Source organism: Acomys minous (assembly GCF_964271855.1).
Source record: "Acomys minous genome assembly, chromosome: 9".
Taxonomy (NCBI): domain Eukaryota; kingdom Metazoa; phylum Chordata; class Mammalia; order Rodentia; family Muridae; genus Acomys; species Acomys minous.
The window spans coordinates 58984523-58997671 of record NC_140490.1 but is presented as its reverse complement, the minus strand read 5'-3'; the positions used below and the strand labels follow the sequence as shown (position 1 = coordinate 58997671).

Genomic DNA, 13149 nt, shown 5'->3' with positions numbered 1-13149 from the left:
CTACTTCCTAATGCAGAGTGTGAATAAATCCATCTATCCAGGTTATATTATATATTGCATAAAGAACTCACACACATTATAAGCAGCTTAATAAAATAGCTGTGTGGACAAGCAATTTACAGGATGAGCTGCAGGTATCATAAAAATTAAATCAAGAAGTACTAGGCTATCACACAGGCTTAATTAAAAACTACCAGAAATGATGTGAAACGGGTGAACTCACATCTACACACTGTGAATAGCATGCTGCCTCGGGCATGTAGAGGGTGACTTGAGGGGTTTTATTAGGTTATGTTTGATAACTTAATAAAGCGTATATTATTAGCTTAAGTAAACTGAACTTGAAAGAGAGAAGCAGTAAATAACTTTCTACTTCCTAACAGCTGTCCCTTTCTATCTCCCCATTTTTATCAACTCTTTGCGATCTCACACAATGTATTTTGACCATATTAACACACCCCACCCCGACCCCTGCTCCCTCCAGACTCACTCCACCCCTGGTTTAGCTTTTCCTCTTGATCCATTCGACTGACTGTCTGTTCCCAACTTTAGGTGAAATTACAGGCAGGTTGTTTAGCTTTGGAGGGGTTGTATTGAGAATGTGATACCAATTCTAATATAAGCACCCTAAATTCACTCAGCACGCTTAAGTTCTTTCCGCTCTCCTCTGCTCTGGTGTGATGAAACTTAGAAGGCAAGGGAAGGCAGTATGCTGAGCTGCTGGCTTCTCTGTCTCAGCTTTTCCCTCGGTGGCTTCTGTTCCACTGACAAGAGTGTGGGAGTGAGGAAAGGAGGCTGAGGACTGAAAAACCTCTTCTCCCATGGTACAATGTCAGGCTGTGACCCGACACCCCTATTCTCTGGCAGAATCTCAGCAAACCTTTCTCTCCAGCCCCGCTGTGGGAATCTTTTGAGAGCTCTTCTCTCCTTTTCCCTCCTCTCCCTTCCTCTCCCCTCCCCTCCTCTCCCTTCCTCTCCCCTCCCCTCCTCTCCTTCCCCTCCCTTCCCCTCCTCTCCTCTCTTCTCTCCTCCCTTCCCCTCCTCTCCCCTCCCCTCCCCTCCCCTCCTCTCCCCTCCCCTCCCCTCCTCTCCTCTCCCCTCCCCTCCTCTCCTCTCCCCTCCCCTCCCCTCCTCTCCTCTCCCCTCCCCTCCCCTCCTCTCCTCTCCCCTCCCCTCCCCTCCCCTCCTCTCCTCATCCTCTTGTCAATATTGTCCTTTCCCTATCCACCCAAAAGACTACACACTGCGGCGGTTCATAAACAACAGAACTTTGTTTCTCCCATTCTGGAGTTCTTGAAGGTTTAAGATCAAAATAGAGCCAGTGTCTTTTAAGGACTTTCTGACTCACAGAGGGCAATCCCTTCCATCTTTTTCTGTACTCTCATGATGACAGAGGCAAAGGCTCTCACAGCTGTTTACTAGGGCACTGACCCTGTGAGTGCTGTTCCCTTGTGACCACCTCACCTTCTAAATGCTCCATGTCCAACTCCCTTGGGTGGAGGTAGTAAATATTTTTTAAATGAGCGTATTTATTTTTTAAAGAGATTTATTTTTTTTTTTACTTTATGTGTATAAATGTTTTGCCTATGTGTATGTAAGTGCACTGTGTGTGTGATGAGTTACAGAGATTGGAAGAGGGCGCTAGATCCCCAGGAACTAGAGTTAAAGATAGTTGTGAACTGCCTTGTGGGTGCTGGGAATTCAACCAGGGTGCTCTGCAAGATCATTCTGGCGCCAAGATATGAATTTTAAAAGAAACACATACTCAAATAACAGCATCACCCTTCCCAGCTTTTGTACAGTACTCTTCCATCCTATTGCAAGTGAGCTTGCCTTATCCTGTACCAAATACCTCTTGAGAGTCTACTCAACGTGGCTTAAACCCATTACTGTCTAGAGGGGTTAGGTAACCTCGTGGAATTTCTGAACCCTTGCTCCCTACACCTCCAGCAGTTTATAAAATACAATTGGCTTCCAGCGTTGCCATCTTTGATCCATGCCTAGAGGCAGCTGTGGTCCCTGTCACTCACGGGTGCATGTTCCCAAGGGTTAAGAGTTGAGTTGTGAGCCGGGCGTGGTGGCGCACACCTTTAATCCCAGCACTCGGGAGGCAGAGGCAGGTGGATCACTGTGAGTTCGAGGCCAGCCTGGTCTACAAAGCGAGTCCAGGACAGCCAAGGCTACACAGCGAAACTCTGTCTCGAAAAACCAAAAAAAAAAAAAAAAAAGAGTTGAGTTGTGTCCCTCTCCAAAGATATATTGAAGTCTCAACTCTAGCACCTCATATAGCAGCCACACTGGATTTTGTGTACACAAGGGACCCTGGTGCCTACTAGACTTTCCTCAGATGTTTAGGCCATAGTACAAAACTTTACAAATTAGCTGCCTTGTCACTGTAGCAAAATACCTGGGAGATACAGCTAAAAGAAGGGAGGCTTATTTTGGCACGTGGTTTAGACAATCACTGGATCCCATATGCTTGAACAAGTGACACAAGAGAGCTGTCCCTTTCATAGCTAAGCAGGAAGCAAGAAGCACAACAGAAAGTTGACAGCAATGATATGTCCCCCCAAGGGCCTGCCCACAGTGAGCTACTTCCTCTAGTTTGATTCCACTTCCTAAGTCTCTGGAGTCACTTAAAATAGAACCACCACCTGAGACCAAGCATTCAAATTATCCACCTATGGAAGACTTTATATCCTCAGACCATAACACTGACACAACAGAAAAATCTAAATATGCCTGCCCTTCACATTAACAATTCTAATTCCATTTACCTTAGAGGTGCACCAACATGGCTATGTGGCGCAGGATTATTTATAATGGTGGGAAACTGAACAGCCCGTGCCATTCAGTGGCATAATGGGTAAATGACTAGTGGAGGGCCCATTATAAAGATAGTTGGCTTTCCATCGCAGACAACCAGCAGATACCTGAGATAAAGCAACTCTAAGGCTTATGGCTTCAAGAGATTTCAGTTCACAGTGTGCTGGCTCCACTGTGTTTGGACTTGTGGTGAGGAAAAGCATCATGGTGAGAGTGTTTAATAGAGCAAGAGTGACTGGTGACTGGGAAGCAGAAACAGAAACAAATAGAAAAGGTGCCAGCATCTCAGTATCTTCGTCAAGAGCACTAATTCACTTCCCTTGTGCCCATCCCATGAGTCTCCTCTCCAAACAGCACCTCAGGCTAGGAGAGCAAGCCTCTAGTATGAGGTCTTTTGGAGGACATTTAAGATTCAACCCATAAAAAAAAAAGTTTAACATCCAAATGTCTAGAAGATACAATGTTTTAATGGACAAGTTGCAAAAGGAGACACATAGTAAGACTCAACTTAGACCCAAAGACAAGTGTGGGTTTCGACATACAAAGATGTAGGCGTATGTATGTGAGAGGCATCAAATAGAGGATAAGACGAGGGACTGTAAAATTTTCCGAATTGCTTAACTTTATCCCAGTGGAAAACTTTTCATGTATTTTTGCTATGAAAGCAGAACTTTAAATCTGAAGGCACAGTACATGATTGAGGTTGGAAAAGCAGGCTTTAATTTTGGAGAGATATTCTGCTTATTATATGGCGCTGTATCCTCCCGTGATGGATGCAGATTGACACCAACACACTTGGTGCCTCTTGCCCATAAGCTGTCATGTGTAGCACTTAGGTACTTTGTTTTAGAAGTGTCTGGATAAAATACACTTCCCTGCGGGGGACAGTGGGGAATCCCTTTTAAAGAAGTGGCACAGGCAGGAGGCACTGAGTTCGAGTCTAAGCATGGTGTTGAGTTGCAGTAACCCAAGCCCTGAGGGAACAATCACCTCAGGGAAGATCCCTGAAGCTCACTGGCAAGCCATCCTAGCTGAATCAGAGACTTCCTGCATTGGCTCAGTTCTGGTGAGGGCGGTTTGGCGCATCATAGAAACTATGCATAGGAGCAAGTGAGAAAGTACATCTCCGACCATCATCAATAAGGATCTGTGCTAGAGCCCATTTCTTAAAGATACAGCACCTCCCAATAGCATCACCATAGGGACCAAGTCTTTATTTACTGATGTTTAGGGGATGCTCATTCAAACCATTGTATGTAAGAAAATACTTTTATAAACAATTCACTTGAGGCAAAAGACCAATAACAACAACACCAGGTGCAACCCAGTACCTGAACGCAGTTGAGTTCAACTAAGGCTAAAGCTCAACTTTGAAATTTTGGTATCCCAAACAGAGCTAACAATCAGGCAGTCTGTCTCCTCGGATAGGCAGATAGACAGGGGGAGGAAGATTAATGTCCCTTTCACTTAACATCTAGGATATCTGACCTGACTTCTGATTCTGCTCCCTACCTTTCCTGGGAAGACAGGGGAGCCCTTCTATGGCAGGAACCAATTAGACCATGCTAGCCCAAATTAGCCAGTTCTGAGGGAGGAAGGAAAATCACTGCAGCTTCAAACATATAAATCCTGGACCTCTGGGCAGACTCAGATACCAGTTCTGTGTGTGTCCCTTCACCAGTAAGAGGAGTCTATTTCTTTCTGTGCCTGCCTCTGTGTGTGTGTGTGGGGGGGAGGGGGGCGGTGCAGGGCAAAGGAGGGTTGCTTCGTGGTCACTGAGATAATGACCACTGAGGGCAATAGTTAGTGGCAGGTTCATCACAATTTATAGTTCTGTTATTGAGACAATTTTGAAATGGGTTTGAGACCCTTAGAGTAGACGTATTCATTGTCTTATAACATTTAGTCAAATTGCCAAGCAAAGGTCCTTTTGAGAAAATTCTTGATATTTTAGGATGTCCCTTCACTTCCATATTATGGGAAGAAACATCAGTTGTTCGTTCTAAAATGACGGGCATCTGAGCCAATTTATACCTAATGGCCTGAACCTTCATGTGGTCCATCCAGCATTAAGTGGGTGACAGATGTCTCGCCTTCTAATACATCCAAATGGGTTATGGAGCTACGCAAGGAATGACCTGCAAACTTGCTTTTTGTTCTTAAACTGTTATCAATTGAAGAAGTCTTAAAACCATATGGTCCTAGAATTCAGGATATCTATGTCTCAAGTAAACACTAGGTAGTTCAGCTTGCTGGATTTCCCTTCCACCTTCTCCCTTTTTCTTTCCTTCTTCCCTCCCTCTCAGCTCTGTTTGACCTTCGGTTCACTTCCTGTGGAGAGAGCACCTCACTGGAGGAAGGGTATTATTCTGTTCTGATACTAATTTCATGTCTCATAGCAGAAAATGAATTTTGTTAGGGGCCAATTGGCTCAATGTGAACCAGTCAATGGCTGTGATATGAATGCAGAATGCAATGAACAAGTCTGAAGATTGAGAATGATTTTGCAAAGCAGGATTAAGTGTGGCTTGGTAAGAAGGAGTCTGGGAATGCAGAGTCCTGCCTTCGCCAGGGGCCGCCTGCCAAAAGTCTTTCTCCTGTCTGGATTCCAGCATATCCATCCCACAGTCTGGAGGATGGGCTACTAGCTATGGTGTGTAGAGCTTGGCTTCTAGCTCCTTTCTGGAGCATCTTCTCAACTCTCAGAGTGACTTTGTAGATCCCCTTGTCCTACAAGAGTAGTAGCCTGGAAGGCAGCTTCACAGGGAGCCTGGACACCACTTTCTTACTAGTCTGAGCCTAGAGTGACAGGACAACCCCTGCCCCACATGAGCCGTACAAAGCAGGTTTATTATTCACAGACAGGCAGTAAGGAACATCAGAAGCCAGGATGCATGGAGAGCTGGTTCCCCAGGCCATGGAAGCTTCTCAGCACCATGGAGGTATTGGCTGTGTGTGTCCTTCTGGCACCATGGCCAAGGGATTCTGGAAAGCAGCCCATTCTGGTTTTTACACCCTGGGGTCATTTGAGTTACGGAGATAGGGCATTGAACAACATCATGTTTCTAACTAACTAGGAGCCTGGCCAAGAACCTGGGTTGTCTAAGGTTAGCATAGAACCTGGCTTGTCTAGCCAGCTTTCCTTTACCTCAAAATAAAATTTGAGTACTCAATAGTTTCCTTGAGAGCAAGTGAGAAGAGAGGAGGATCTGTGCTGGACCAAGGTCACCTGGAGAAATAACCAGCAGTTCCTACCTCCTGTGGAGCTGTTGTCTGGCCAGAGGTAGTGCCATTCCAATTTTGCCGACAGGGTGTAAACCTCTGCAATTGATTCCCTCTCAAGAGAGTTCCACCCGACTGTCAGTCTAACTGCCGCTGACCACCCAGAGAGCTCCAGCAGTAAAAGACAAAGGTCTAAATCTCAAGTCTCAATTACTGGGTCTCCAAATGCAGAATAGTTCTTAGGGAAAATAGCAGGAAGATGGTGTTCCAAATTAATAATAATAATAATAATAATAATAATAATAATAATAATAATATAAACTTACTATTAATTTACAAGCTGTAATAAGGAATCAACAATATTTATAGTGGTTCTATCATACTTAATACAGGCATTTATAGCCAATGCATCTCTTAGACTAAGATGTAAGAAATATTGCTGGGATAAAGGGATGGCAAAGCTGAGAAAGAATTACTAAATTGCACAGAGACAGCTGGGGGTGTACCTAGCACATGGGAGGCCCTGAGTTCCACCCTCAGCACCATGAGCATAACAAAGACATTTCAAATCTTGTTGTGCAGAGGTGGAAGTGAACACTGAATTCTGTTAATACTTATTCTACCACCAGGTGAGAATTCTAAATTCTCTGGCTTGGAAAAGATCTTAGCAAGACATCAGTTGCCAAAGGAGGTTAGTCTGACTCCAAAGCCAAGCAAAGTACCCTTGTGGAGAAGAAAAATCATCAACAACGTAAGTGGCAACTGGAAGAAATATCATATGTGGAAGAAAAACACATATGAGCCTCCCATGTGCACCGTCGTCATCAGGTAGGTTCCTGGATTTTTGTCCCTTGTTCATGTGTTAAGAAGCACAGAATGGTCACAAACAGAAATCCTTCACTCTCCCCCTTTCCCCCAAAAGGATTTAATATGTGAAACACGGAGGATATAGAAACAACCATTGCTTTATATGAGAGCACACACAGCCTCTCCTTTCACGCGTCTCAAGTTACTGAAGAAGCCCTCGGTGCAAGACAACTCCTGGAGATGGCAAGAGGGGTATTGCAGAGTACTTGAGACTGGATAACTCATAAAGAAAACAATTCCATTTAGGCTGATGGTTCCAGATGATAGAAAGTCCAAGATAAGGTCCTTACGTTTGGTAAGGGCCTGACATTGCTTTAAAACATGGCAGAAGTTGGGAGACCAAGTAGGGACATGTGGCAGAGAGGGATAAAGCAAATGGGTAGCCTTTCTTTGTAACAACCTCCTATTTGTGTGTGTGCATGTGTGTGTAGACCAGGGCCAACATCAGATGTCTTCCTCAATCACTCTCCAGCTTATTTTTGAGGTAAAGTCTCTCACAGACCTGTAACTCACTAAATTAGCTACACTACTTGGTCACTGAGCCCATGAACCAGCCTATCTCCACCTCCCCAGCACTGAGACTATAGGTGTTTGCCACAGCCAGATTGTATGTGGGTGTGGGGTGCTGGGGATTAAACTTGAGTCTCTATTCTTTCACAGCAAACACTTTATTGATGAAGACATATTCCAACCTTTCTTATTAGGATGAGAGTTAACATAGTCCCACCAGATGGGCATTAATGCATCTTATTAAAGGCTCTACCACTATGGCATGTAGAATCAAGGTTCTAACTTAATGTCTTTCTGGAGAACACAGTCAAGTCATAGCACATAGTAACAGTAGTCATAGGGTCAGACCCTACAGCTCACTGGCTTTTGACAAAAATTATTCCATTCTGTTACATAAATAAAAGAGTAGTTCCCAAAGCTATGCCATGCTGAAAAACAGATTTTTCCAAGCATCTAGAGTCACAGATGGTGTTACATTATCCCTGTTGGAGAACTTGGCAGGATGCCAGACCCCACTTTTTATAATATTGTAAATCCTTTCTGGAAACTGCATATACATTATAATTACTTGTAAACTGCATTTATTGGCTCAATATGTCAAATTCATGAGCTCTGGGGCTCATTTTTCTTTTCCCTTTTAGAGTGTGACAAAGAAGCATTCAACAGAAGATGGCTGAACCACACAGGGACTTAAGAATTTTAGATTCTAAGACGTTTGTATTAAAACAATGCAGTAGTAACCAGAGACAGGGGCCCGGTAGTAGTCAGCAGAATTGACTCAGCTCCCCCTCTTCTGTAGACATTTCTAGTTGAACTTTGCACGATGCTAGCCCTAGAGAGGCAATGGGCATCACATCCGCCTCTACCATATATATTGTGTTGTACTCTATGAGCACAAGTGATTGCTACCCCGACCTGAGCTTGCCACCTGATGGCTGGGCAGGTATTCAGGAAAGTATTTATGTTGTTTACTACAAATGGACTCCAGACAAATAGAACATAAGAGTGACAACATGTAGCCAAATGAGAGGCTCCCAGGTGTTTTTGCTTCTCCTTTTTAGGAGTTGCCCCTCAAAATGAGGCAGGATCCATAGGCATTCAGAGCCGCGAAAGCTCTGGGCAGAACCTTGGGTCCGGGAGAGTGTCTTCCCAGGATTCCACTGATCTAGCAGAGCCAAGACTAGAGTCACACCAGGTCAGGTTGTGATTATCATCTACTTCATTCCTCAGTGCTGATTCATCAAAGTCCCTGACCTCATCCACATAAGGAAACCTCACTATCAGTCTACATGCTGGCTGTTAGCTAGTTGAGATACAGTCTTACTATGCTGTCCAGGCTGGCCTCAAGCTCTTGGCATTCCAAGTGAGGTTATAGGATACTGTTAGTTAGGTTGCATGATGATTAAATATACATGTCAGCTTGGCACGTCTGTGGTACCAGTTGTTTGTTTCAGCACTTGTACAGGTATTGCTATGAAGTATCTCAGATGAGATTCACAATTAGATTAGTAGTCATTTGAGTAAAAGAGGTGGCTTTTGATGCTGTGGTAGCCTTATCACTCAGTCAGTTTAAAACATTAATAGAAAAGGTAAAGACCCCATAAACAGGTGGAACTCTAGCCTCAGATTAACCTTGTTTCTAGACTGTAAGGCGAACTCCCACTGGATTTTCCAATACGCTCACTAACACCACAAATGTACAACTTGTCAGTCCCAATAATCTCATAAACCAGTTCCAAAGCGCAAGCACACACGTGTGTGCGTGTGCATGTGTGTGCGTGTGTGTGTGTGTGTGTATGTGTGTGTATGAGCATTCTGTCCTCATTTATGGTCATTTGATGTTAAACCCACAGACACGTTCTGAAAAATCCCCTGGGTTACAGGCAATCCATCTCATCACTGTGAAAAGACAACAGTTGGACAAACGTAGACTGTCAACCACTGTATATGGCCTCTTGATACAGTTAAAGAGGTGGTAACAAATGAACCAAAGTCAGCCTCCTACACACTCATGTTTTACACATAATGTTCATAGTGACCAGGTGCCCAGTACTGGATGAATGTGTGGAAGTTTATTGATTATATACAATGGACTTTTTGTTGGGGTTATTTTTTTTTATAAAACTGCTTCTCTTAGCTTATATCTTAACCTGGCTCACATATAAATAATTGAGACTATTTTATAATACAAGGCTTCACAACAACAATCTTGAACAGTTTAAGTCTGCTCTTAACCCTCTATGTCATTTTGTATTACTCCTAGCAAACATCCCAGTGATACTTGCACTTTCTAGATTTCCTTAGCTCCAGCTCCTTCCTCCTGATTTTCCTTGAACCTTTCTGTCCCTGAATCCTCTTCTTCTTCTCCTAACTCCTCCTCCCCTGGCTGGCAGGAAGTCCAGCCCTATCCTCTCCCTTGCTCATTGATTGGCTGTAGCTGCTTTATTGACACAACAGGGAAACAATTGGGGAACATAGTTTACAAAACACTTACATAGGAAATCAGAATTCAAACTATACCATAACTTTATGCCTACAACTTTTACTCAGTCATAAAGACTGAAATAATGTCGTTTGCAGGAGAGTGGATGGAACTGGACATCATCGTGCTAGGCAAAACAAGCACATGAATTTCATATTGTTTTGTTGCTATGATAAAGCATTCTGACCATAAGCAACTTGGGGAGGGAATGGTTTATTGGGCTTATATTTCCAAGCCATTATCAATCTCTGAGGAAGATTAGGGCAGAAATTCAAGGCAGGAATCTAGAGACAAAAACTATAGAGACATGTTGCTTCCTATATTGCTGTCTTGTTTGCTCCCCCTCAGGCTCATGTTTAGCTACTATTCTTATATAGACTAGAACTATCTGCCTAAGGAATGATGTTGCCCACAGTGGTCTGTACCTTCTTATACCAATTAATAAGACAATGACCCATAGACACGCTACAGGCCAATCCGATCTAAGCAATCGAGGGTCTCTCTTTCCATGTGACTCTTGGCATCAGATTGACAATAAAATTAACCAGCATATGGTTTTTTTTTGTTTTATATGTGAAATTGTCCAGGAGGAGACACAAAAATAAAAAGGGGACTATAATGGGTATAAAAGAATCTAAGATAAGGAAATAAAAAGGGGAAATTAAGGAGGTTAACTTTGCCAGGTGTGATGGTGCCCATTAGTCTCAGTACTTGGGAGACAGAGGCAGGTTAATCTCTGAGTTTGAAGTCAGCTTGGTCTAAATAGCAACTTCCAGAGAATTCTAGAATAGTGGATTAGTGGAATCCTGTCACAAAGAAAAACAAACAAACAAAAATGATGAACATGATCAAAGTCATTATATGCTTATATGAAAATACTGCAAAGTAGTTAGTATATAAGTGCCCTACCCAGAAAGAGGTGGGAAACAGACTATTACAAGGCTCCTACTGGTGCTACATAGCTTTCTCATAAGTAGAAGAACAATCTAGAATAATGATAAAAATATATTATTGTAAATATATCATTGAGAGATATTATGTACTGCACATAATTTTATGTGCTATGTATCACTGGCTGTATAGTAGGGTTTGTTTGTTTGTTTGTTTGTTTTTTGACACCCACCTCAATACAAACTCATGGTGCATTGCATTACAACTTTAGAATGGCTATAATCTCACTAGGAAGTTTTCAGTTCAGTTTTGATCCTACCATCAGTGTACCCGTGGCCCATCATAGACGGTTATTAGGTAATCACTGTGTGTATCTATGTGTAGGTACTAAGTACAGACAGATGAATGCCATTCTCCATTTCCATAGGGAACCCTACCACATTCTATAAATTCAGAATTGTGTGATTACATCTGTGATTAGGTGGAGTTGATTTTGTAGTCCAAGAAGAATGGTCTCACCATGGAAATTAACAGATTAAACAGTTACCTGAATTGAGAATTGTTTAAATGAGGATGTCGCGACTTTGCTACCATGCTACCCTTCTTACATTGGAAATAGCTGTGTTTGATGCTGTGATGGGGAGTAACTAAAGCCCTAGTAGAGGGCTACAGGTGTTTGGGGTCTGGGTCAGATGTTCTGAGTTCTTGGCCTCTTATTCAAGATATTGAAATGAAGACTCACATAGATTTTACTTTTTTAAAAGCTGTAGAATGGGTCATAATACACTGCAATAGAACAACAGGACACAAGATGGAGATAGTCAAAGGCCTCAGTTATTGTTTGGCAGTCTCGTCCTTAGGGCTCAAGAGAAGGTGGAGTTTGGTTATTAAGGGCTGTACTGTACAATTATGATTGATATATTGGGTCATATAATCATTTTTCTACCTATTGTATACATCCCTTCCTATAATACATCTTATTTTAATTATATACATACCCAATTATACATAGGCATTGGATAATAAGTGGATTCTCTCTATAAATTCTCTTGAGAATGTAGTTTTGCTTTGCTGCATATGCAACTAAAACAAATTCAGTCTGGACCAGCCTACCCATCCTTTGTAACTAAATACACTGGGGATATATATGAATAGAAACTATCTAAGTTTGACTGTTGTTAAAGGAGGTGAAACCTATTCTATTGTTTAGAGAAAAGCCTATATGTAGCCTGATGCGGGTAAGGGTCCAAGGTTGCTAGATGCATTGTTCAGAGAGGGCGTGTGTTCACAGTATGTGCAGCAAAGGAGCTGGGCTGCCAAATACATTAGTAGAAGAAGGGGGTTGGGTTGGGGAGATGGCTCAGTGGCTAAGAAAATGCTCTTGCGGAGAACCCAGCTTCAGTTCTTAAGGACTCACATGTTACAATCATCTAGAACTCCAGTTCCAGGGTATCCAATACCTTCTTCTGACATCCCAAGCATACATGGGGAAAACACTCATAGTCATAAAATAAAATAAAATAGGAGGAGGATGAAGAAGAGTTGTGCATAATCCAACCCAGGGAGAACCCCGGGTTATTAAACTATCCCTTTTGCTTGCCTGCACACACAGTCACACCATGCCTGCTGGGGCCTCGAACCTGAGTTGACAACTTGAGTGTCATCTCAGGAATGGGGCCCAGGTCCTGCCATTTTCAGAATGTTCTCTTCGTAAGGAGAATTTGTAGCCAGGAATGACAGCCATTGAACCCTTCTAAGTCAGGAGGTAAGACACTGAAGCCATCTTCTTAGGATAGGTAGAATTTGCCATTTTCAGTGTTCCAAGAACAATCACATCCTTTTAGGAAGATGCCAGCTGCTGAAATGCAGAGAATGCAAGTCCTGAAAAAAAAATGCTTTTCTGCTCTCAAAGTCACTGCTGGGAATAAAAGAGCACTAGAAGGCAGGAGGTGGGGGAGTAATCCAAGAAGAAAACCTAGAATTGGAGCCTAGACCCTGAGAAAATGAACTTAAAGCCAGAAGTTTCTGGGGAAAGGAAAATAAAAACATGAGAGAAAAATAGTCTCCATACTCAGAGGAAGAGTAACAGGCTAACAGGAAGAGACCTGATAGGCTGTGATCTTATAGTGGGGGACAAGATCCCCTTCTGTCACATACTTAGGGGAGGGGCGTAGGATGAAAGAGGGAGGGGGAATGGGAAGACACTAGTGAGGGGATAACAAATAAGATGTAATCTGAATAAATTACTTAAATTAAAAAAGAAAAGAAAAATAGTCTCCAAATATCAGATCTCAAGAAATGCAACTTAAATTGTGGAGTATAAGCTATAAAACAATCTATGTCAGCAGACA

The 13149-nt window shown here is 42.8% G+C and overlaps 1 protein-coding gene across 7 annotated transcripts in view; it reads left to right on the top strand.

The window, feature by feature from the left end:
• LOC311605559 (testis expressed protein 56-like) overlaps window positions 1–13149 on the top strand; it is an 88055-nt gene that overhangs the window by 9153 nt on the left and 65753 nt on the right. For all 7 annotated transcript variants that reach the window (XR_014782006.1, XR_014782007.1, XR_014782008.1 and 4 more), the window contains one exon: window positions 6678–6876. Coding sequence is in view for 4 of the 7 variants with exons in the window: in XM_084796212.1 (XP_084652338.1) it covers window positions 6678–6876 (199 nt within the window). In the remaining 3 variants the exon portion in view is untranslated. The remainder of the gene's footprint in view (window positions 1–6677; window positions 6877–13149) is intronic.